General features: G+C 41.9%; 1 protein-coding gene across 1 annotated transcript; it reads left to right on the top strand.

Annotated features, from left to right (window-relative positions):
* Window positions 1–219: 219 nt before the first annotated feature.
* On the top strand, window positions 220–10,235 carry GABARAPL2 (GABA type A receptor associated protein like 2). Its single transcript, XM_054579170.1, has 4 exons — window positions 220–373; window positions 702–757; window positions 1,929–2,101; window positions 9,629–10,235. The coding sequence occupies exons 1-4, from the start codon at window positions 340–342 to the stop codon at window positions 9,717–9,719; spliced, it is 354 nt and encodes a 117-aa protein (XP_054435145.1). The 5' UTR covers window positions 220–339; the 3' UTR covers window positions 9,720–10,235.
* The last annotated feature ends 16,306 nt before the right edge of the window (window positions 10,236–26,541 follow it).

The raw sequence follows: 26,541 nt of genomic DNA, 5'->3' as shown, positions 1-26,541 counted from the left end.
ATCCTGTCAGCCAGACCTTCAAACACCCCTCCCATTACCAACGTCTACCGAGACACTACTGCTATTACAATTCCCTCACATAAGCCCCTGGCGCCCCCAGGGTACACCCCACGACGCCCTCTCTAGCCTTGCTTCTTTGCGAGCGGCCTCCCCCTCTTGGCATCGCGTCAGGGGGAGAGGCGCCGGAAGCCCCGCCCCTGCCGGTTGCTAGGCGCCAGCAGCCGGAAGTCCCGCCTGCTGTGTAGTCGCCGCCGCCGCCGCCGCTGTCGTTGTTGTTGTGGTTGGTGCTCTGAGCTCCGCGGCTCCGAGAGCCGGCTGAGTCCCTTCCCCGCCGCCGCCATGAAGTGGATGTTTAAGGAGGACCACTCTCTGGGTGAGCGTCGGGCCACTGGCCGGGCGGTGGGAGCAGGCGCGGCTGGTGGCCCCCTCCCCCACTGGGGCGGCTCTGGGCTGGGCCGGGCAGGGCGGATGCTGCTCTTTGGGCCAGCGTCTCCGAGACTCCGGTCCCCCGACGGCCGCCCGCAGACCCCGTGCCGCCTTCGGGAGACCCTCCCGGGAGCCAGGGGACCAAGGAGCGAGGCAACTGGGACGCTCGAACGAGGGTCCGGGGCGTGTGTAGGTCGCGGGGGGAGGAGGGAAGTGGGCCCGGGAACCGGTCGGCGGGCAGGCGCGACTGTCATCCCTGTATGTTTCTCCCACAGAACACAGATGCGTGGAATCCGCGAAGATCCGAGCAAAATATCCGGACCGGGTTCCGGTGAGTGGACTCCCCGCCCCTTCACCTCACTATCACCTCTATCTTCTAGTACTCGTGATAAGGCCCAGACCATTCAACAGTTGACAAGTTGAGGTTCCAGTCTCGGTTACGGTAGCAGCTGGGTCAGATCGGATTAGGGGTTGCCCGGGCCCGAGCCTGAGGGGCCCGAGCCTGAGGGGCCCGAGATGGTGCTGTTTAGGGTGCTTGAGCGCTCAGTCTCCCGATCTAGGCCAGTGAGCTGCCTGAGTCTCTGGGCTCCCTCGGCAATTATGTAAGAAACAATATTCTAGGACAGGGCAACAGGTCACTGCTACTTCGGGGAACGGTGATGGAGAGGGAGACTGTCACTTTGGTCTTGGAAGTGGTAACTTTAGTCTCAGGACAGTCTCACGTTTAACTTTGAGCCCCCATCTTTACCTGACTTCTAGCTCGCTTTTCTCACTCTGACCCTGTTATCCTTTCCTGACCAAAAAACCTGAGAAGCCCCTGAAAACCCCTTGTCCCATGGTTTTCTCTGAGTAATAAATATGATCTTACATTTCTCCCATGGTAGGGGAGGTGATTCCTATAATCCTTACTGATTTTTAAAGGTTGTCAGGTTTGTTATTGTAGCTCATTGCTTGTGAACACTTTCTTTGGAGAGGGGGCAGGAGGGACAAATTTGAAACCTGGTTCAGAGAGAAGCTAACAGGCCAAATGAAGAGCTGGGCTCTTGGCTGGCTCGGATTGCCAATTCCCATTAGTCCATCCATTCTCATTTCCTGTATTCCTAGGGATCTTAATTCCCCTGTAGTGCAGATCCATTCTGGGGTCTTGGAATTACAAGGCTGCAGAGAAAACTCCCACAGATAATCCACCGTTTACCCAAACAAAATGTTCAAAAGCTTTGTATTAAAGGCTGTTGTTTCTCTGATGCATGCAGAGATCAGGGATGAGAAATATAAATAGTTGACCACAGAAAAGCACTTACTGTTTGCCTATAACACATTTATATTGGTTCTTAACTCCAGAGTGTGTGGTTTATTAAGTCAAGGGCATATTTCTTCATGTTGTGCAGCTTCCCACCCACCTCCTTGCCCACACACTATTTTCCTCAGTTCCCTAACAATTCAAGGCCAGAGCCTCACAAAGACAGGACAAATCCAGTTCTGACCTCTCTTTGCTTTTCCAGGTAATTGTGGAAAAAGTCTCAGGCTCTCAGATTGTTGACATTGACAAACGGAAGTATCTGGTTCCTTCTGACATCACTGTGGCTCAGTTCATGTGGATCATCAGGAAAAGGATCCAGCTTCCTTCTGAAAAGGCAATCTTCCTGTTTGTGGATAAGACAGTCCCACAGTCCAGGTGAGGGATGTTTACTGGTATTGGCCATCTGCTTGGCTACTTACAGAACTCAAAATTTTGGAGGTCTGAAAATTCTTATGGGTCCTGACTAGAAACGTGGATTTTGTGCTCCCTAACATCAGGAGCTGAAGGAAAATAAGGTCTGTGATATGGGAGTGTACTTTGGGTTAAGAAAATACACTGCTCATTTTTCAGCTCATTTCATCTTGAAAACAAGACCTGGATTTAAAAAAAAAAAAAAAAAAAAGGATGAAATCCAGCCTTAGACCCCCAAGAATCCTTGAAAACAGTTGATGGCTTTAACTAAGGCCTAAGCCACTAGTAGAGCTGTAGCCTGAAATGGTTTTCTCCAAGTGACTCATTAACTAAGTCCTGTCATTCTCCACCAGGAGCTTGTGTGCCTTACTGAGAGGTTCAGCTTTCGTTGATCACTCTGCTTGCTTACTCTCCAAACTTAGTCAACTCCGCAGCTGTGAGAGTCCCTAGCTGCACCTGATCTTCAATACGCTAAAATGGCTGCTGTCCAGCAAAGGGCTCTGAGGTCTCTCTACAGACTTAAGCCTCTGTTACTGCCATCTGTTCTTACTGTCAAGAGTCCTGACTGGACAGAGGAAGATGGACGGGCTCAAGTCTAATTCCCTGGTCCTTTCCCTTATTGACTGAATACTTCTAGGCCCTGTGCCAGATGCTGGCCCCCTCTTCCCTGAGGGTGAGTTCCTGGCTGCATCTCATCTTTGTGACCTAAACTAAGTTTCATTTATTTTGTTCCCCCCTCCCGCCCCCCAAAGTAGTACTTCTAAAAGCTAAGACTTTCAGAAGCCCTGGGAAATAGCCTAATGTGGCCCAAAAAATGTTCCTTTTGAAAAATCCTTGAAAGCCCCAGAAGAAGTCTAGGCCATATCTTAGTCCTTTCCCTCTGAAAGGTAGAAAACTCTTTTTTGATCTCAAAGAGGTTAAATCTTCATATCACCTGCAATTTCTGCAAGTCTTGGTGACTCTGTTTCCTCCTTCCTGGAGGTGGCTTCTTTAGTGGGAGGAAGTAGGTGACTATGACCTGTGGCACTGAGTTTATTTCCTTGGATTCTGATCCTCTGATACTTAAAGGAAATGAAGCAGGTTTCTGGGGCCATTATAACGACTCAGTGTTAATCTTGCCATTAAAATGGCTGCAAATTTTAGCTACTACCCCCTCCTTCCATTATCCCTGAGATATAAATAGAATTGGAAATAAAAAGTGATTCTCAGGGCAACAGAGGCTACTTCAGGGCCATTTTCTCTCCAACCTGGTAAGAACCTGCCCGAAAGCAGATTTACACCAGTGATCCAAGTCAGAATTTTAGAGTCACTGGTGAGGGCCACTTTGTCCATGCCCTCAGTGCCTTTGGCCCCAGTTAATGACCCCTTGCCCCACACTTAAAGCAGCAGTGTTTTGTTTAGGGTTTGTTCTTAAAAGACACATTTGTTTACAAACAACAGGCCTGTGACATCACGGGGCTTTATGCAAATACTGATCACCTGATAGCACAAACGGAATCGCCACGGGGTCTCCTTCCTAAAGCTGGTGTGTGACTCATCTGCTCCCTCTCCTTCCCCAAAGCAGTTTAGCAGCCTTTTTCTCAGTGCTTTCCACACTCCTTAGGGAAGCCCAGAGCCTCTCTCAGCCTTCAGTTAGTGCTTGCTGCCTTCAGAGAGCCTGGGAAATGAGCTGAAAAAGGATGAAGTCAGCCCTACGGGAGCCTTTCCCCATCTGGTAACAGACAGGTCTGCACAAGGATCCCTTATACCTGAGGCTTCCGTTACACCTGCCTTGGAGCAGAACTTTGAGAGAGTGTTCTGAACACAGGTGATCACCCTGTAGAATCTTGTGATTATTGTTTTGTATTAAAATGTTGATTCTAGAAATAGAAGCAAGTCCCTAAGAGTTTTACTTCCTAAGTTCTTTCTGAGTTCTGTTTTTTAAAAAGGGGCAATCTCAATTACCTTCTCACATTTAGCATTGGAAAGTTAAATTCTCTCCCTAGGTTCTTGCATCCAGGATCAGGCCAAAAACAAAAAGAGAACTGTGGGTTGGTGCAGGCAGAACCTGAGAAAGCACATAAGTTTCCCAGTCATGGCATTGGAGGGGAACCCGCACCTGGCAATGGTGCCTACTTTTGGGTCTTTGTTTCGATTTAGAACACAGACAAGAGTCTTGTTAATCCCGTTTTAATAGAAACAGGAGTATATTATTAAATAAAATGTCTCTAGGATGTGATAATTTGAGAATGTTACATTGGTAAACCTGTGCTGTTTAACATACGGTATTTAGTGGCTTCTGGATCTTAAGGAGATACTAAGTAAAAGGAAGTTGTGATGCCTTATAGTCCTTTCAAACTATGTAGAACTGTGCTTAAATCAAGCACTTTCCATCATTTCTGGGTAAATACGTCTTCAGTAATGGGGTTTATTTCAGCCAATGAACAAGGTTTATTTATATCAGAAAAATCTGATACAAGGAACAAGCAGTGATTAATTTTCAATTTTTTAGAATCTCGGGAGTCCTCATGGTCATATTACCTTTCACTTTGAGGCCAGTGTCTTTCCAGGATCCACAGCAGTGCTCATTGCCCTCCCACCTCTCCCACCTGTCCTCCCCCTGCTGGAAAAGAGACAAGTGTAGGTCCAATGGAAACACATGCGCTTCAGAGCAGATGGGTAGCCAGGTGTGCCTATCAGTCCAGCTAATTCATGAGTCAGGCTGGATCCCACAGCCTCCATGACCTGACCTTGGTTGGGTGAACAAGAGAAGGTTCTGCAGGGAATGGGCATCCACACAGTTCTAGGTCAGTCTCCCAATTTATAGGCTGTTGAGTAGCGTAAAACTAATGTTTTCCTGAGCATTCCTGGATATGGATTCCCCAGAAAGCTCTTGGTTAGTTTGTTTGGATATGTGACCTTGAATGGGGCAGTGGGAGACAAGGTTTTAAGGGGCAATTTAGGTTCATTCCATTCAGTACTTCAAGGTCCCACCACACCTTAGATTGGCTCCATGGCCTGAATCTGCCATTGGCTTTTCCCATTTCTTTCGTCATCAGACTCAGAGCTTGGAAGGTGGGGAGTACCCCTCGTCCTCAGCAGCACCCTTCTGGGATGAGTGCATGTAATACTGGAGGCCACCTTTGGGTGTCTTCTGCAACCAGTAGCTTAGGCAGGAAGCCTTGGAGTTGAAGTGCTGTTTGTGAGCTGTCAGGCTGTCCAGCGAGCCTGTGCAGATTAGTCAGACACACACATCAGAGCCAGCTCTGTGCTTCGGGATCCTCAGGCGTTCCAGCAGTGGGCTGCTCGGTGCTGTGTGGCACGGCCTCTGCCAATTCTGAGAGGGAAGGTCATCTTGGAGGCTATGGAACGTGTCTTAACTGACACAGCAGCCTTCTGCAATAAGACTGCCTGCTGACTATTCGTTCAATGGGACTTAAAACCTGTTTTAAAAAGCTATATTTGTGACCCAGCTCTTTTTGGCTCCAGGCCAAGTTACTCTGATTCTGTATGGCCTGGTACTACTGTGCTGTTTTCAAATCATCCTGCACAGATGTGCCTGTCTTCTTTCATGGTATCCAGTGAAGCTTCGAAATCAGGCATTCAGTCAGGAGCTGCTGAATGGAGTGTCTAGCTCTAGCATTGAGCATTGTTAGTTTTCAAGTTCTGCCAAAGGGGTATCCTGAGTATAAGGATGCAGTGCTACTGCCAACTAAACTTTCCACACAAAGCTGTGTGACAAAAGGAGAACAGTGAGAGGACTCTTGAAGTCATTAGGCACAGCCATCTTGTTGTCAAATTACAGGATCTGAAGGAGAGAGTGCTAAGAGCTGGCTACTCACTGTGTGATGCAGAGGCTAGCTGCAGTGGCCTTACCTGGGACTTCTTAGAAATGCCACGGGCCCCGCCTTGGGCTTCTGGTGATTATGTATGCACATTTGTTTGTGTGAAGAGCACTGTGTAAGGAAGATCCCTGTAGAAGGTGCAGAGATGCTGACACTGGGGCATTAGATTTAGCTGTGTATGTACTTGGAGGTAGCATAGGTGGTGGTAAGAATGTCTCCTGGTTTTGTGACCTGGGGTAAGTTATTTAACCTCTCAGCCTCCATTTTATCTATGACCTATGGATTATGATAGTAGTTGCCTCTTAAGATTGTTGTGAGAATAAAGAGTTAATGTATGTATGTAATGCACTTAGAACAGTGCTTGGCATGTCCGTGTTTGTTGTTACAGTTAGGATTTTTATGATCAGCCTCCGTAGCTGCTATGGCATTGGCTAAGCAAATTTAAAAAAAAAAAACCAAGCTTTATTTTAAAGACATTGGAATCCAAAGAGAGGAAGTCTCGTGATTATCCCCACCTCCTATGTCAGAGTCTCAGAGCCTCAGAGCCTCCTGCCTTAGGTGGTGGTGGTTTCAGTGGTCATCATTCACTGTAGACAGAATAGAGAGTCTGGTGTGGGACACTAGTGTTTATAAAGCTACTCAAGTATTTCTAATTCAGCAGGTCTTCCAGCTTGCTAGGAAAGCAGTAGAACTTAGTCTGTCAGGTGGAAGCAAACTTGATATAGGCACCAAGGGGTGGCTGCCTTTGAATTGCACACAATATCTGTTACTTCTGTGTCCAAACCCCAATGGTAATAGTAGTAGGGAGGTGGTAGGGACAGGTCTCATTAAGGTCACCCTAGACATTTGGACAAAATGGGGCAAAGGGAGTTGTGGTCACAGCTGTAGCTATTTTCATCCTAGCCTCATTCTGAGGAGTGTCAGAGAAAAGTGGAGCTCCTTGGGGCATTCCCAACCACCAGGGTAAAAGTCTTGAGAGACTCAATTACTTGTTCAAGCCCTTTGCTCGTTGCTCCACTTCCTGTCGTGTTACTCTGTTTCCTGATCACATGTCTCTTAAAGATAAGCATCTTAAAACAAAACAAAACAAAAAAAGGACAAGCATCTAGCCCTGGCTGGGTAGCTTGCTTGGTTAGAGCATCATCATACACCGAGGTTGCAGGTTCGGTCTTGGGCCAGGACACATATGCGACTCAATCAATTAATGCATAAATAAGTGGAACAAATTATCTCTCCCTTTCTCTGTCTCATTCACTCAAAAAGGTCAATTTAAAAAATATATTTGAAAAAAGACAAGCATCTATCTTCCTTTGGCAAAGGGACTGGTTCTCAACCTGGATACACGTGAAATTATTTTTAAAACATGCCGGTGCCTGGGTCCTACATCTCCAGAAGTTCTGATTTAATTGGTCTGGGGTGGGTTTTATGCATGGAGATGTTTTTAAAGCTCCCCAGTGTTTCTGATGTGCAGCCAGGGTTGAGACCCACCATTCCAGGTGTTCTCATGAGCAAGGGTTCCTCCCTTTATTCACTGCTCCCCAAGTCCTCGCAGATTCCAGGGCAGTGCTGTGGTCAATAGGAATGGCATGCAAACTACATTTGTAATTTTAAGTTTTCTAGTAGTCACATTAAGAAAGAAAAAGAAATGTGAAATTAACTTTAATGTTTTATTTATCCAGTGTATCAGAAATGTCATTACACATAATCAAAATTGAGATATTTTATATCCTTTTTTTCATAGTAAGTCTTTGAAATCTTGTGTATGTTTTATACTTACAGCAAATCCCAATTCAGTGAGCCACATTTCAAGTGCTGAATGTAGTTAATGGCTACTGTATTGAACAGTAAAAATATGGGACATTTCTATCATAGCAGAAATTTCTAGCAGACAGTGCTGTTCCAGGGAGTCCCTATTTTACAAATTCCAGGTTAAGAGATCCTCACAAGGAGCACTGTTTCATTGCACAAGATGCTGATGACAGGCTATTTCGTATTCATACCCCCGCTTTGTTACTTAATAATTCTTATCTACCCACACAGGCAACTGGGCTGAGCTTGAAAATGGGTAGGAAGAATAAGAAAGGAAAAGCTCCCCTTTACAAATGTAGCCTGTGTCCCTCTTTACATGGAGGTCCCACACAGCCTGCCAGGAGCACAGCAGCAGAGTGGGGCAGTCACTGCTTCACCAGCCCGAGGCCCTGGACCCCTTGTTATGCACACCAGTGGCCCTTCTTTTACTGAGTCCTGCATTTAGTGTCTCTGTGATCTGTGCAGGCTAGTGACCTCTGATGTCTCTGGCTGGCTCTCAGACTGCTGCTACTTTACTGCTGGTTCTGGTCAACCTTATCACTCATGGTTGCACTGATTTGCACATGTCTTCGACTCCTCCTCATCTCTAATAGTACAGTCAGTGGATAGAGCTCATCCGGGGTTCCAGGTGTTACTAGTCTTAACTCAAGCTGGTACAGCTCAGTCTCATGACAGAGAACTAGAGTAGCTCTCCTCGACTGCAGTCTGGTTTATGGCTTAGGGAAAGCCAGCTTTCCTACCCACATGTTTAGTTTGAACAGTATCTACTTCTGGAGGGTTCTTGAGGAGGTTGGGCAGGGCTTCTTTGGACCCCAGATACAGTCTGAGAGATGTTTGCATTACCTGTGAGGAAAATAACTTGGATGACGCTGACACAGGTCTCTGGGACACAGGGTTTTTGGTGAGGGTGCTTCCACTTGTACTTACATGTTAGGTACAAATTAGAAATAGTAATAAATCAGCCTGAGGCAGGAGGTGGCTCTGTGAACTCTTCCTTTCCTTAGTCCTTTACCCATACAGGGGTGGGCCTCGTAGGCTCTTAATTTTGCTTAGCTTTTTTCCCCTGGCCCTTGGCATTCAGAAAGCATTCTAAATGTACTAATCAGTGAAGGCCACTCAAAGAGCTAGGTGGAGTTGGCCTCTGAAGGAGTTACTTTGTGTGAGGGGGCGTGCAAATGGCCTTGCTTTGGGGCAGGAGAATGGAGATTTGATTCTAGTCTTATGATTCCCAGAGGCCTAATTTACCTTAATCTTTTGTGGCTCCAATTACCTTCTTTACGACAGGAATGTAGTGCTACTGAAATCTAATTTCTTTTTACCACCTACCACCAAAGGTGTGGGAGAGAGTAGCTAGTTTGAGTAGTCAAGTTTCTATCCATAAGTTTTCCTTCTGCCAACACCTAGACTCAGTAAACAAAACCACTTCTCAGTGGTTTTTTTTCCTTTTAAAAACTTTATTTCAACATAACTATGCTTACAGAAATACACTCATTGGTTAATAGAATGCAATTTAAGTTTAACTTATTTTACATGATTTGGACCAAAAACTTGGTTTAAGCAGTTAAAAAAAAAAAAGGATTTGCAATCAGGTTTATTTTTCATTTACTACAGATGTATATGAAAGATTCTCTATCAAATGCTGCGAAAGCAGGTGGCAAGAACCTTGAGAAATTAATCCTTGGTTTGTTTCTGAAAAATAACATAGATTTTTCTGAAAGAATTTATAAATTAGTGCAAAAAAACAGTGTTGCAGTGTTTCAATGCCAGTTTACAAAGTTCATTAACTAATGGATGCTGAAAATGGTAGAGAGAGCCAATGGATACATGTTCAATGCTGTTTTTGTTTTTCTTTTTCAAGCTTAACTATGGGACAACTTTACGAGAAGGAAAAAGATGAAGATGGATTCTTGTACGTGGCCTACAGTGGAGAGAACACGTTTGGCTTCTGAGAGCCAGTGCTGGGCTAGGTGTATCGTACATGCTTGTGTATCTTGTAAATAGGCGGCCGTTTTCAGTTACTATACCAGATCCTCTTCATATTAGACCTATTAGTGCATTTGTAACTGGATTGATTTCTTAATATATTGGAAGGTTTTTGTTTCCTTAGACTAGTAAATTATCATACAGAGTTTTATTTTGAGTTTTTCTTTCTGTGAACTGTCCTCATGGCTATACTCTACAGAGGTCTTGTTCCTCTGGGAATCATATTTAATGAAGGTATTTCCATATTGAAGTGAGATAGGTGGGGCATTAAAGCGAAAGGAGGGAAATGATGCATTTATTCTGGATTATGTTTGAAGTGTTAGATGGCTAAGTATTAAAAGCATCCAAATTAAATCCTTAGCAATCAGAACACTTGCTTCACTAGATTTTGCCAGCTGCCAATCGGTTGGACTGAGCTAATCTGTTCCTCTTTCTGAAACTATTAAGGTAAATAATTAATAAAACTTCCTCTTATGAAGGCATTGCAGTGTGACCATGTCCTTTATTCACCAACTTTTAGATGTGTCAGAGAAGTAGCTCCCATGCCTGCCAGGCCAGGAGGAAGGTTTGTGGGAACATGACAACACAGCCAGGAAGGAGGAGCAGTGGCCGGTGTCATAAAGAGGGACTTTTTTTTTAAAGTGGTTAATATGTTCACATGGTTTATAATCAGACCTCTGTAAAGAAGGTACACATTGAGAACTCCCCCCATTGTCTTCTGACTACCCTAACCCTATACCTATGGGAAACTACTTTTACTGCCTTTTTATTTCTTTTTAGTATTTGTTCTTGGAAGTACAATTAAATACAAATATATATTCTTGTTTTTCTTACACAAAGGGAAACACATTATATAATTATGTATATTTTTTTTTCGTTTAACCTTTTATTCATTTCTACAGCAAACTGTATTGAGCTGTGTGGATATATGATTATTACTTAACAAGTTTCCTATAAATGGCATTTGGGTTGTTTGCAATCTTTTACTGTTACATACAGTGATAGAATGATGTCTATATACATATAGTCTTCATATGTACCTGTATTTGTTTAAGGTGCTGCTCTTCTATCCCTTCTTTCTAAAAATCAAGATTTAGATTTTTCCAGGCCCATGAGTTTTCATGATTTTCTAAGAGGAAATGCTAACTTCCTAAATCTTTCTCAGAAGATACATGGAATAAAGAAACCATGTATCACCCAGCAATCTAAGAACATGTAGTTAAAATGACTGTCAAATTTCTACTGGGGAAGAAACAAAAACCTTTAGTTTCATCTTCACCAAATTATATAAGCAACCCGTCAAAGCTCTCTGTCCGCTTCCCAGTTGGGATCAGAAGAAACATTCTTGTCATAAACATCTTCTTGGTCTTTCCCAAACCTGACCCAAGAAGGACTGTGGTCAAAGTAGGAACAGAAACTGACCTCTGAGTGAGCAAGGTGAAGGGGAAGGAACAAGTTCTGTGTTACAAGGAATCTTGTTGGCAGTGACATAACACCCAGCTCAAACTGGCTTAAGCTCTAAAAAGGCAATTTATATTTCAGCTGTCAAATAAGGATGGTTTACTGGCTTTAGGCATAGCTTGAACCAGAGACCAAATGATAACATCAAAACTCTTTATCTCTTGGTTTTGTTTTCCTCTCTGTTGACTTCATTCTCAGGCAGATTCCTTCCATGTTATGGCAAAGGTGGCCTCCTCAGCTTAGCAACTCCAGGAGAAGGAAGAACATTTTTTCTGAGAACAATGTCAAAAGTCCCTGGGAGGACTCTGGCCTTGCTTGATGTACTAAATAAACAGCCCCCTGCTTGGGGGAGGGGCTGATGGGAAGGAATGGTGACCCCCTTCTTAAGCATGTGATCAGAGTTATTCAGATATGAAGGAAAGACAGCTTAACAAAGGCCTTTTGACCTGTTTCACAACCACAAGCCCACAAATGTAACTAAGAAGAAACAGAGTGAAGAAGAAAATCAAAAGGCAAGTGTCGTTGAAGCCAACTGTGTTTTTCTTTTAAAAGTAGTTTATAGTTAGCATTTATTGAGTACTAAACTCACTGGGATACAATGATTTACATACATTATCATGGGTGATCTTCCAAAAGCCCTCAGAAGATAGTGTAATTCCCACAGTCATACTGCTACCAAGTGGCAGAACTGAGATACCAAACTTGAGATTTAAGAGGAAAGACAATATTGGCAGGTTCATATTTTGTGATATTTATTTCTATTTACAATGTGCCCCACCCTACGGACACTGAGGTACAGATATGAATAGAGCATTACCCCATCCTTCAGAAGCTTAGGGTCTGGTGATAAACCAACACATGAATAATTACAAAGCAATGTAAGTGCTATAATAGTATTGGAACAGAGGAGAGAATAACTCTTAGCCATAAAACTACTGAAGAAATCAGACTTATCTGTAATATCAATCAATCAAAATGGATTTGTCAATCTTGCCTGTAAAATGCAATATCTGAGTGAAAGATTTTAAAAATTAGTAAATAAAATTCAGCGGTATACTTAATCATCCACAGGTAGAACTTAGCTCAAGAATGGGTTACATAGTTCATCATTATGTCTATTAATATAGTATACCAAATTAACAAAGGAGATTCTATGATATAGATGAAGGAAAAGCACATGAACTAACTCAAAACCCATTCATAATTTTTAAAAAACCTCTTAGCAAATTAAGACTAGAGGGGAACTTATTGATAAAGAATTCATAAAAAAATCTACAGCAAGTGTATATATTATATAAAGCTATGGCAAATAGGCAGTGTGGTACTGACATTGGGATAGACAAATCCACTGGATGGAACAAAATCCAGAAATAGGTCTGTGTATAAAACATGTCAGAGGTGCATGACAAATCAATAGGGAGATGATGAACCAGTCAACAAATATAAATGGTACTGTGAAAATTGGTTACTTAACATGGTAAAATTTAAGACGCATTCCCATTAAAAATAGGAACTAAAGGAGGAAGTCTGAAGGGTGAGCTTTATGGTGTGTAAATTACATTGCAGTGAAGCTGTTAAAGTCTGTCGCTGTTTTTATTGAACACTGTTCTGGCATAAAACCAATACAAAAGAGGAAAAGTAAATTAGCATAAAAATCAGAAAGGAAGACTGTATTTATATGCAGACAATGGTAGTCGACATAGAAAAATCCAAGAGAATCTATAAAAATTGGAACAAAGTTTAGCACTGTTGCTGGATACCACATCAGTTACAAATCCTGATGATGTTTCTACATACCAGTTGTAACCAATTGGGGAGTATGTTAAGAATAAAGATCTCAATAGGAGAAAAATTCTATAAGCATATAGGAATAAATTTAATGTAAGGTATGGAAGACCTTCATGAAGAGAATAACCTAAATAAAAGGAGAGATATACTGATACACCATATTCAAGGATAAGAACAACCAATATTGTAAAGATGCATACACCCCCAGATTAATTGAGTTTAATGCAAGAAGGGTCTGATAATGCTAGAAGCCATCCAAAAGAGCAGAAGGCCAAGAATAACCAAGAAGTGTCAAGAAAAATGAGCTAGGGAGACATAGACATGTATTTGCAATAATTAAGACTGTGCCATATAACAAGGGTCCCCAATCCCCAGGCCACAGACTGGTAGCACAGCAGGTGGTGAGCACTGAGCAAGTGAGCAAGCAAAGCTTCACCTGTGCTTACAGCCGCTCCCCATTGCCTGCCATACTGCTTGAGCTCTGCCTCCTGTCAGATCAGTGGTGGCATTAGATTCTCAGGAGTGCAATCCCTGCTGTGACCTGCGCCCGTGAGGGAGCTACACTGCACACTCCTCGTGAGAATCTAATCCCTGATGATCTGAGGTGGCGCAGAGTTGGTGATGCTAGCACCGGGGGGAGGGGGGGGTCGGGGGGGGGGGTGCGCGCGGCTGCAAGTACAGATTTCATTAGCAGAGAGGTTTGACTGCACAGAGACCATAATAAATCAATTGCTTGCAGACTCATATCAAAACGCTATCAGTGAGTAGCAAGTGACAAGCCGCATCTGGTGGCAGGCTTTATAGTGGCAAGTGAGTCAATCTACTTCAATTCTACAGCTGCATCTGGTGGCAGGCTCTTCGTCAGAACCCAGCAATTATTTTAGTTTGCATGTGGCCCACCCATTATTTTATTTACCACTTCTGTCCACGCCTCTTTCCCACACTGCGCACTTGTCTCAGTCACAGTTTTGGTAAGCCCACACGCTAACTCCAGCCAAAACGAGTGAAAAACAAATGTCACTGGAGAGCTTCTTTGAAAAGGCGGAAAGACCCAATGAGGAAGACTGCTGACAAAAACAAAGTTGCCTTTAAAAGAAAATACTGAGTGTGACTTAAATTTTGGGTTCATTGTAGCAGGAGATCCTCTCCAAGCCTGCTTTGTATAATATGTGGCAACCAGCTATCCAATGAAGCCATGAAAACTTCGAAACTGCTTCAACATGGAGACCTGCATTAAAAGCCAAGCCTTTGGAGTTTTTCAAAAGAAAAAAAAAGTGAACATGAGGAACAGAAGCAATTATTGAAGGCGATGACTTCATCAAATGTGTCTGCATTGAGAGCACCATTCTTAGTGGCTAACCACATTGCTAAAGCTAAGAAGCTCTTCACTACTGGGGAGGAGTTGATCCTGCCCGCTGCTAAGGACATGTGTTGTGAACTTTCAGGAGAGGCTGCAGTTCAAAAAGTGGCATTGTGTTCCTCTTTCAGCCAGCACCATAACTAGACAAATTGATGAAGTAGAGGATATTGAGGCACAATTGTTAGAGGATTAGTGAGTCACAGTGGTACGCAGTCCAGGTTGATGAGTCTACCAATGTTGACAACAAGACAACAATGCTTGTTTTTGTACAATACATTTTTCAGGAGGATGTGCATGAGGATATGTGTACTTTTGTTGCCAACCAACACCACAGCTGCAGAACTATTCGAGTCTTTGAACGATTACATATCAGGCAAACTAAATTGGTCATTTTGTGTCAGTATATGCATAGACGAAGCGGCTGCCATGACTGGATGGCTTTCTGGTTTGCTACCTGGGTCAAAGAGGTCACTTCTGAATGTGAGTATTCGCACTATGTCATCCCTAGAGAAATGCTGGCTAGCCAAAAAAATGTCACCTGAACTTAACATTTTGCAGGATGTGATTAAAACTATCAGCCACATTCAACGAAGTACCTGCCCTTAACTCACATCTGTTGGTTCAACTCTGTGAATAGGTGAACGCAGAACACACACGTCTTCTCTTATACACAAAAGTGAGATGGCTTTCTACAAGTAGACCACTGGCCAGAGTTTGCGTTACAGGAGCCACTCCAGAGATTTCTATTAGAAAAACGGTCACCACTGGCAGCACATTTCAGTGACACAGAATGGGTCGCAAAACTTGCTTACTTATGTGCCATGTTTAACCTGCTCAATGAACTCAATCTGTCACATCGGGGGAGAATGACAACTGTGTTCAAGCTGGCAGATAAAGTGGCTGCATTCAAAGCTAAACTGGATTTATGGGGGTGATGCGTGAACACTGGGATTTTTGACATGTTTCAAACAAGAGCAGAAACATGAAAGAGACTGAGCCAGGGCTTGCTTTCTCCCAGCTGGTGCATGATCACCTATCTCAGCTTTGAAAAGAGTTTGAGCACTTCCCAACCAAAAAGACCCCTGACCTGGGAAGGAATGGATCTGCAACCCATTTGTGAATAAGCCAGATGAACTGACTTTGTCTGTGCTAAAGGGGATCAACTGCTTGAGATCGCAAATGATGGTGGCCTTAAAAGTACATTTGAGACAAATTCAAATTCCCATACATTTTTTATTAAAGTCAAGGTGGAATATCCTGAGATTGCCACAAAAGCACTGAAAAGCCTGCTTCCATTTCCAACATCCTATCTTTGTGAAGCAGGGTTTTCCGCAGTGACAGCCACCAAAATGAGATTTTGGAGTAGGCTGGACATAAGCAACACACTGGGTGTCACTGTCTCCCATCACCCCCAGATGGGATCGTCTAGTTGCAGGAGAACAAGCTCAGGGCTCCCACTGATTCTACATTATGGTGAGTTGTATAATTATTTCATTATAGATTACAATATAATAATTATAGAAATAAAGTGCACAATAAATGTAATGCACTCGAATCATCATCCCACAAATACCTCCCACCCCAGTCCATGGAAAACTTATCTTCCATGAAACCAGTGCCTGGTGCCAACAAGGTTGGGGAATGCTGCCATAGAGCACAGAGAGAAATAAACCAGGGAACACAACAGAAACCCAGAAACAGACTCCCATTTAAAATATAACAGCGATGGCATGAAAATCAAAGGGGAAATGATGAACTAGTTAATCCATGATTCTATAATTGGTTATGTATATGAAAAAATAGATTCCTATGTTGCATCATGCCTAAAATAAATTCAAGGTGAATTAAAGATCTAAATGTAGAAAAATCAAAACTTAAAAAAATCTGAAAGGCATGCCCTCCTTGGGGCATGCCCCGTTGAATCTTATTTTTGAGTGAATTTTCTTTCTCCTAAACTCTAAGGAACTGCGAGACTTGCAACCACGGGGGAACAATGGGCGGCAGCAGCTGGTCCCTGGATTGACCCCCTGAACTTGTCTCTGAGGTCCCCTTTCTTCCGACTCTCCAGGGAGCTGGCAGCAGCCCTGCCTTGGCTCCCTTCTTTCCTGTGACATTTCTGAGAGCCAACGCAGCCCACCTCGTCTCTCTCCTGTTGCTTCTTCTCTCCTAGGCCCTTCCTTGTTTCACTGTCCCCAGCTTTAATAAACATACTGACAAAATCTTCTAAAAATCTAGAAAAAATTAGAATATCTGTGACCGTGGAGTAGGGTGATCGTTCTCAGACAAGATACAAAAATACAAAAATAAAGGAAAAGATTGATAAATTTAAGTACGTTAAAACTAAAAATCTTAAAGTAAAAAAAAAACTTGTATATAAAAAAGGTACTATAAACAAAATTAATGGAAGCCATAGAATGGGTGAGAATGTAGCAGCTGTCCACCAAAAAAAGAATTAATATTCAGAATAAAAAAAAAAACCTCTCCCAATTGAAGACAACATAAAATCCTTAACTTCACCGAAGACTACGGAATATATTGTACATTGCACTGACTCTAGAGTGTGCCTTTCACAAACACTACAATGTGAAGAGTGCCCCCTAGAGTTGTGCACTGTACAAACTCTACATTAAAAGATACAAACTTACATTATATTGTTGGTGGCCCTGTGAAAATGCAAAGGCAAGTAAACTATGGGATATCATTTCATACTCATCAAATTGGCTGAATAGAAGTTACAACATAAAAAATGTTAGGGAGTATGTGAAGCACCCGGACTGCTGTGAGTGTAAACTAGTACCATCGCACTGGAAAGCAGTTTGACAATATCCACTAATGTTGAGATTCAGATAACCCACATCCTAGGAAATTCCTTGCCTAGGTATACACCTTAGAAATAGCCCTACCCATGTACCATACATGTGCAAGAAAGATCACGGCAGCCTGGTTTGTATGAGCAAAAAATTAGAAACCAACTAAATGTCAATTAACAGGAGAATGGAGACTAGACATATGGCATATTCATACAAAGCAATACTATAGAGCAGTTAAAAGGAATGCCCTAGACCTACACTTGTCAAACATAAATAAGTCTCCAAAGTGGTGCTGATGAATGAAAAAAGCAAGATGCAGAAATATATTCAGCATATCATTTCTATAAAGTTGAAAACCATCAAAACAATTGTACGTATTGTTTATAGAAACAAACTTATGTAATAGAAGTATAAGCCATGCAATTCAGGATGATGGTTCCCTAACGGAGGGAGGGGAGTAGTATCAGGGAGGTGTAAATGTGGGATTTCAAATGCAACTAGTCATGTTTTATTTCTCCAGAAGTAACAACCTGAAGCAAATAGAGCAAAATGTTTACTGGTATTGTGTGGTGGGTGTTATCTTTTCTATTGTCATGCTTGAAATATTTCATAACTTTTTCTTTTATGTTACACAGTGATAATAGAGATTGGGTCCTTCTCAAAGAAGATCACCTGGTGCTCCATTTCTCAATCCCCTGAACCCCTCGGCCAAGGAGAGGCTGGCTTCCACTTCCCTGGCCCCGCATTTGCGGAGGTTACCAAAGATAACCTTGTCCCCCAAAGGGGAACAGAAGGATGACAAGGTTCTTAGTTCTTACCTTATTTCTCTCGCTTTTAATGTATTCTACACTTTATGTTACTCCCTCCTTAAAGCTCCTTACTGCCTTCTTCCTGATTTTCCTCGGGCCTCTTTCGTGATCGCACTCCTTCCTCTGCCTCTCGGCCGGCTCCTAAGCTCTCTATGCTCCCCAGGGTTCAGTCCAGAGTCCCCTTTTTCTTTTCATTCTATATATATTCTCTCTGTAAGATTTTACTCAAATCCATGTCTTCAAAGATTTCCTATAGAGAATCCAAAATCTCTACCTCCAGCCCATCTCTCTCTCCTGAGCTCCAAACCAAGTCCCTCCAAATGCTCACTTGAGGTCCTTTATCCCTTGATATCACAGAAATCTCAAACTCTGAAACAGCTCATTGTCCCCTGCCTGCATCTCCTGCCCCACAAGACCAGCTGCTCCTCCTCTCCCCCTGCACGGCACCACATTCCACCCTATTACCCACACAGGTCTACAGCCAAAAGCCATCCTTGTTCTGCTACACTAGAAGTTACGAATTGAAGGCCTGTCTGTATGTGGCTCCCAGATATGTACATACAAATCTAATTTTCTTGTTTGTCCTGAAAAAATTTGGAAGATCTGACAGCATTGGATGGAATAAAATAATGTCTCCTCATTGGGTAAGGAATACATTTCTCAGTTCATTTTGCCTCCTTTCTTTAAGGTTCCTACACCTAGAAATATTTGGGTTTGCAACCTTTGCACCACAGTTTATGTGCTATCCTTTATTTTATAACAGAATTTCTCCAAATTATATGCAAACAAAATACTAAGCCAGGCTGGCCCTTAATTTTCATGAAAGAGGCAAACAGCTGGGCTGCATGATCTGCCTGTGTCGGCAGCCATGAGTGAACACAGTTGTCTGGAGCCGCTTGGGACTGTGCTGCTGCTCTATCACCCCAAGGCCTTGTTCTCCTGCTGCCGGCTGACTTCCCAGCCCAGGAGGCTTTGCTATGCTAGGATAGAAGGGCATTCACAATGGCACTGGATAAGTGAAGAACAAAAGTAAAACGTGAAAATACCAACTGGAAAGGCACTCACTGGAGGTCAGGACAATTACAAGTGGCAGCAATAAAAAAAGAAGTTGATGAAACCTTGGGGTGGCTGGTGAATATACATCGAGAAGAACTCTTCTTTGTCTCAATTATCAGCATCTAATTCAACAAAAATGGGTGAACTAGGTTGTGTGCATCTATTGCTAGGCAAAGGTTGGGTTGCCGGGGGTATAGTTTCTCAGAGATTTCCTGAGAGGTTGCACATAAAGGTTTTGCTCTTGAACCGAAGAAAGATGCTGGAAAGGGGCTGTTGTCAAGGGGGATGGTTTCACCACCAAGGGACCCACCGTACCTCTCCCCATGGAGACACTGTGGGTTCCGCTGCGCTTTTCATTCTCTGGGCTGCCTGAGCAAACAGCCATCACTGTTTCCATTGTGAGCTCTCCTCCTTCTGGAGCCAAGCCCAAGTTCAGGGAACATGTGTTTGAGACTACCGTTTGGCAGCCTGGCTCCTCACTTGGAGCGACTTTCTGCCTTTGCCTTTTCCCCATCAAGACACGCTCCTGCATTTGGAGGTTGAAACGCAGTGCTGAACACGCTTAGTTCTAAAAGCTGCTTCCTAATCCTGCTGGCTCATTGGGAACAGAGACCAAAAATCCACACCCAGATACAGAAGCCAGATGACTGAACTAAGATAAGAATTATTTCCATCCTTCCTTGCTGCAGACATTACTGAGGTCACATGTGTCTCCATGCGTCAATGGGCTCAGTTTCCTGGAGAAAATTACTCTTTTGTCTTATCTACCCCGTTAAGAATTTTTATGAGAAGTCTTGCCTCACAGTTGAAAACATTGAACATCCTGATAGTTGGGACCTTATTTTGTAAAACAGGTGACAAGTTAGAAGTCAGAGATTAAATACTTTCCCTACCCTCATATAGGTAGTGGCAGAGTTGGTACGAGAAACTAATTACTTGAATATACAGACTATAAGAGCTAGGTTTTTTTCTTTTTTTATATTTTTAAATTGAAGTATAATTACATATAATAAAATGGACAGATTTTATAAGTGTAGAGCTTAACACATTTTCACAAACATTTATACTCATGTACTCAGCACTCCAATCAAAACAGACTGTTTCCATCATCCTAGAAAGTCGCCTTGGGACTTTTTCCATTCAACCCCAATCTCCCATCGTCTTCCACCACTGCTTTTACTTCTATCCCCTTGGATCAGTTTTGGGGCCCCACTTTTAAGAAATGAAAATTGAATTCATGCAACTTTGCCTGCAGCCTTGAAGTGTCTCTTTGCAGAATTTTCCTCCCACTTTTGGACCACAAGTACTACTTAAGCATTGTTTTATATCCCTCTGGAAAGCCTTCCAGGAAGTCAGCATTAGTCCCAGTATAGACCCATTAAGGTTTAAAGGAATTCACATTTATAGGTTATGAAGGCCAATTATGACTCCTCGACATGTGATAGAAAAAGAATTCTTTCTGGACAATAGAGTTGCTTCCTGCAAAACATCTGCCTTCTTGCCTCTTACTGTAGCCAGCCACTCCTTTGGGGTAACTGCCTTTGTTTCTATGGCAAGAATTGCTTGAGTCCTTGAAAGTGAGCGCATGTGCATGCATCTTCCTACTTGGAAGCCATTTCCTGGTGTCCATAACCCTCCTGCCGCAGGGACTCCTCTTAACAGCTCCTCTGACTTCCCCAGACATCACAGGACAGTGGTGGCTGAAAATGTAATAGCCAGCAAGGGGACTGAGAAACTGGAAACCGGGTTCTACGAACTGGAAAACTTGGAGTAAGGCTTGCTCAGAGAGCATTGTCTGGAAGCCAAAAAATGTGGCCGAGGCCCAGGTGAAGGCAGCCTTCCACGAGCCACGGACACGACCAAATCAGACGAAGTTTGCTTCTCTTTTCACTGGAGTGCTGGCTGCCAGACGGGGTCATTTTCACCACAGCAGATTTGTCTCCCCAGACGGTGAGCTAATGCTTGGCACTGGCAAACTCCATAAAAAAAAGGCATTTAACCCCAAGCTTTGAGGAAGAAATGACTACATGGAATATATACACAAAATTAAAGCAAGCCAAGTTGTAAAAATTCTAACAAAAAAGAATAAAAATGATGTGATGCACACACTCACTACATTAGAACCCACTTGGGAACACAGAAGCAGCAACGCTGAAAGTGTAAACTCCCCCAAAAGAGCCAAACTCCCGATGACATTTTGTTGGTAAAGAGCTAATTCTGTGGAATTATAAGCAGCGCTGCCAAAAGCATATGGTGAGTCCCTCTCTCCTATTCTTTTGAATATTTTCTGGTGTTTCTACAGTTTAAAAGAGGGAAACATTTTTTCACTTTTTTAATTCCTAGAATGTATTTTTAAAATAAATATTATACTAACATGGTTCAACATTTTAAATTTATTTTTTAAAGATTTTGCCCTGGCTGGCATGGATCAGTGGATTGAGTGCCTGCCTGCGAACCAAAGAGTCACTGGCTCAATTCCCAGTCAGAACACATGCCTGGGTTGTGGGCCAGGTCCCCAGCGGGGGGTGCGTGAGAGGCAACCACACATTGATGTTTCCCTCCCATTTTTTCTCCCTCTCGCTCTCTCTAAAAATAAATAAGTAAAATCTTTAAAAATATATAAATTAAAAAATGGAAAGAATAGTTATGCTGGGGGGGTGGAAACAGAGGGGAGAAAGTAGGATGGAAGACCTTTCTAAATGTATCATTTCTCTTCTTCTTTTTGCCTAATAACTGAAAACAAAATGAAACCAAATTGACTGCAGATTTGAAACAGTAACTAGAGAAGAACTATTTCAAGTAACTTTAAAACACTCACAATCCTTAGACCAGGGTTTCTCAACCACAGCGCTGTTGGCATTTTGGGCCAGACCACTCTTTGTTGCAGGGGGGTGTGGCCCTGTGCACCACAGGATATTTAGTACCCAAGGATCAGGTGAGCTTCCCTGACTGGCAACACTTAGAACGTGCTGTTACACTTTGTTGCTGGGAGCATTAAGTGCTGGGTAGCCAACTCCACTGGAGTGTTGTAACATATAGGAGGAAGGGCACACTGTGGCACAAGGAGCAACACCCGGAAGCACAGGGAGCAACGCGGAAACTTGGGCAAGAGCCTTTAATGTGAAGGGGAAGCAAGGGGCAAGACCAGGTGAGCAGGCTTGAGATTGGCTAGTTTGACTAATTTCAGTGTACCCTGATGCACAGAAGCTGTTCCTAGTTTTCTGGTACCTGTACCTGGGGTGATTAGGGCAGGTGGAAGGTGGCCCAGGGTATGATCCCCCAGAAAGGAGATGTTTGGAGTATGGGCCCTGGATTGGTTGGTTTGCATAGAAAAGATGCGCTCACAGGTGAGTCATTTACTATCTTTAGGGCTGGGCTAGTCCTGTGAGGGGCATTCTCTCCCCAGCTGGAAAGGCCTCTGGTGCCAAAGCATCAGAAACACATGGTTAACAGAGAGGCGACAACTAGAAGCTCATACCTGCTTTCTCCAGGACTTCGCCCACATATCTTTCCCTTGTGCTGACTTTAATTCTTTCACTGTAATAAATAGTAATTATAAGAGCTTTTCTGAGTTCTGTGAGCCTGTCTAATGAATCACAGAGCCTGAGCATAGCCTTAGCGACTCTGACACAGCTGCTAAAACCATTAGGTGAAAGGGTAAAAGGGAACTTCATAATGGGATAGATCAGGCTAATACCATTGCTTAGCAACAGCAAGTGGGACAACCAGATGTTTTGTTCTTGACATGATGCAACAGAAGTATGCAGAATCACCTAAGAAGTATTTGTGTCAAATGAACTGAATCTAAATATAAATCTAATCAGGCCTCTCCATATGACTGCAAATTTGTAAGAAATAAGAAATATGGGGAACTAAGGAACATGTTATAAACTTTGGAGGAAATGTACAGCTAAACCCAGGATGGGGGAGATTCCACAGAACAAATGACCTATTTGTTCAACACATAAAAGGAGAGTGAACTGTTATAGATTTAATGAGGCAAAAGACAAATAATTCAAATGCATTGTGTGGGCTTTGTTTGGATCCTAATTTAAACATATCAATGGTCAGGACATTAAAAATTTTTTTTTTGATGGATGTAATGGAATAAAGTTACCATTCTAGACATGATTTCTAGCTCATCTTTTTTTTTTTTTTTTTTAAGATTTTATTTATTTATTTTTAGACAGAAGGGAAAGGAGGGAGAAAAAGAGGGAGAGAAATATCAATGTGTGGTTGCTTCTCACATGCCCCCTACTGGGGACCTAGCCTGCAACCCAGGCATGTGCTCCGACTGGGAATTGAACCAGCAACCCTTTGGTTGGCAGGCCAGTGTTCAATCCACTGAGCCACACAAGCCAGGGCTCTAGCTCATCTTAAGAGTATTTTTTTCCATTGCTCAAAGCATTCTTTTATAGAACCTTCTATTAATCTTGTCATGGTGAAACCCAACCATTGCATTCTTAGAAACATCTTATAAACTGCTTTCCCTACTTCTCCTCAAGGGAGAGAACTGGAAGAGAACCTAGTCTGGTGAAACGTCCTACCTAAATGTTGATTCTTCCTTAACAACACCAGTCAAGGAGTGTGTAAAAGCTGTTTCAGGGTCATTGAAACCCACCTTACACAATGACCTTACACAAGCTCATTGATTTCAAGGACTGTGTTGATCTGCCAGTCAGGCAGTTAGCAAACATTTGTTGAATACCTTCTATGTGTGTATGTTGTACTAGAGGTAGTGATGCATAAATGAAAACATAGAATAACATGGAGAGTCCAGAAATAAATCCTTGCTTACATGGTCAATTAATCTACTATAAAGGAGGTAAGGATGTACAATGGGGTAAAGACAGTCTCTTCAATAACTGGTATTGTCAAAACTGAACAGATACTTTCAAGAAAATTAAATTAGACCATGTTCTTATACCATATACAAAAATAAACTTAAAATGGATTAAAGACTTAAATGTTAGACTGAAACCATAAAACCCCTAGAAGAAAACAGAGTGGTAAAGTCTTTAATGTTGCTCTTGGCAACATCTTTTTGGATATATTTTGTCAAACAAGGAAGCAAAAGAAAAAATAAGCAAATTAAACTACAACAAACTAAACTGTTTTTGTACAGTAAAGAAAACCATCAACATAATAAAAAGACAATAAACTGAACTATGTCCACAAATCCAAAATATATAAAGAATTCATACAACGTCAAAAACAAAGAAACAACCCAATTAAAAAATGGGCTGATGACCTGAACAGACATTTCTCCCAAGGGGACATACAGATGGTCAACAAATGTATGAAAAGATGCTTGATGCCACTAATCCACAGGGAAATGAAAATTAAAACTCACACCTGTCAGAATGGCTATCATCAATAAATCAGCAAATAACAAGTGCTGGCAAGGATGTGAAGAAAAGGGAAGACTTGTTTGTACACTGTTGGTGAGATTGTAAATTGGTGCAGTCACTATGAAAAATAGTATGGAGATTCCTCAAAAAATTAAAAATAGAGCTGCCATATGATCCAGCAATTTCACTTCTGGGTTTTTATCTGAAGAAAAGAAAAACACTAATTCAAAAAGATATATTTATCCCCCTGTTCACTGAGGCATTACTAGTTAAGCTAAGATATGCAATCAACCTAGATGTCCAAAAATAGGTGAATGAATAAAAAAGATAAGATACACACACAGAGGAATATTTTTCAGCCCTAAAAAAGAATGAAACCTTCCCATTTGTTACAACATATATGGACCTAGAGGACATTATGCTAAGTGAAGAAGTTCAGACAAAGACAAATACTTATGATCTCACTTTTAATGTGGAATCTACAAAAATGAAACAAACAAAACAGAAACAGTCCCATAGAGAACAGGCTGCCGTCTGCCAAAGGAGAGAGGGTGAAGGAATGGAAATGAAAATAATTAAAGGCTGTGGTGGGCATTAAATTAATAATATATGTTAACTGACAAATATTTTTTGATGACCTAGTACATTCCTAGGGCTGTTTTAGGCATGCAGATAAGCTGTAAATAAGACAAAGTTCTCATCTTCAGGGAACTTCTGGCCAAAAGACATTTTTGAGACAATAGAGGAAAACTGAACACACACTGCAGAGTAGATATTAAAAAATTATTGTTAACTTTTTTTGGGTGAAATATAATGGTTACAGCTTGCTTTAAAGTGTTCCAAGAAAAAAAAATGAAGGGGAGGTGGGGAATAGATCAGATAACAGCATAAAGCTAGGTGAGGGGTACATGAGGTCCACTAGTTTTTGTATCTATTTAAAAATTTCTATTACAAGTTTTTTAAAAAAGTATTTAAAAATTAGAAACAGTTGTCAGTAAAAACACATAATCTAATTAAACATGAAATTTTAGAACCTGCCAATATTGCAGAGATATGATTTTAGGTAAGATTCTAAACTTAGGCTTTAAAAGATTAAAGTAAAATTAAAATGTAGAAATTTGATGTCTAATAACCATTTTTAGCTCTTGAGAAAATAGGCAGAGCCCACGGTGAAGCTGTCTTTCATCTGTAGTTTTCAGAATTTTCCCAGCCTCTGTTCTTAAGTCTAAATTTAGGGGTTGTTTTATATTTAGATTTTTTTTTTGGTGCAAATTTGACAAAATTACCATAAAATTTAGGGATAAAAATTACCTCCTTATATTCTCCTATAAATCTTTATCCTTTGAAATAGAATCTCATAAGAGAGTGAGGCATAATCTTTTGTGGATAAAAGTTCCTGCCAGTTGACGTATCCTCACTGCTATTATAACATGGGATTAGGGGTCAGGCAAAGGATCTCTCTGATTAAAGTGGCATGTGGGAGAGCATGGCCTTCAGGCAGTGGTGTTTTTACCTTTCTTTCCTGCTATGTAACAGGATTTCTTATAAAAAAAAAAGTCAAAGATAGCTTGTTATGACAAACTATCCTTCTGTAGTTTTTATTTTTAAATAATTTTTTAATAATTTTTTAATATTTTTAATAATTTTTTAAAGATTTTGTCTATTTATTTTTAGAGAGAGGAAAAGAGAGAGAGAAACATTGATGTGTGATAGAAACATCCACTGTTTGTCTCTAACATGAGCCCAACCAGGGACCTGGCCCACAACCCAGGTGTGTGCCCTGACTGGGAACTGAACTGGCGACCTTTCGGTTCACAGGCTGGCACTTGATCCACTGAGCCACACCAGCCAGGGCACTTCTGTAATTTAAAAAAATGTAAGAAAACACACATACAAACTTGTATGTGAATGTTCACAGCAGTACTATGCACAATAGCCAAAAAGTGAAACAATGTTCATCAACTAATGATTAGATAAACAAAATGTAATATATACATACAACTTATTCCATACAAAGAAATAAAGTAATGATTCATCGTACCAATTCATGTTACAACATCATGAATCGCAAAACATTATGTTAAGTGAAAGAAGCCAGCCACAAAAGATCATGTATTATATGATTCCATTATGTGAAATATTCGGAATAGGCA

The sequence above is a fragment of the Pteronotus mesoamericanus genome, unplaced genomic scaffold, assembly GCF_021234165.1.
Source record: "Pteronotus mesoamericanus isolate MK-2021 breed Mesoamerican mustached bat unplaced genomic scaffold, CSHL_Meso_final contig_52, whole genome shotgun sequence".
NCBI classification, from domain to species: domain Eukaryota; kingdom Metazoa; phylum Chordata; class Mammalia; order Chiroptera; family Mormoopidae; genus Pteronotus; species Pteronotus mesoamericanus.
Note: the sequence above shows the minus strand (reverse complement) of the source record. Positions and strands in the feature narration are given on the sequence as shown.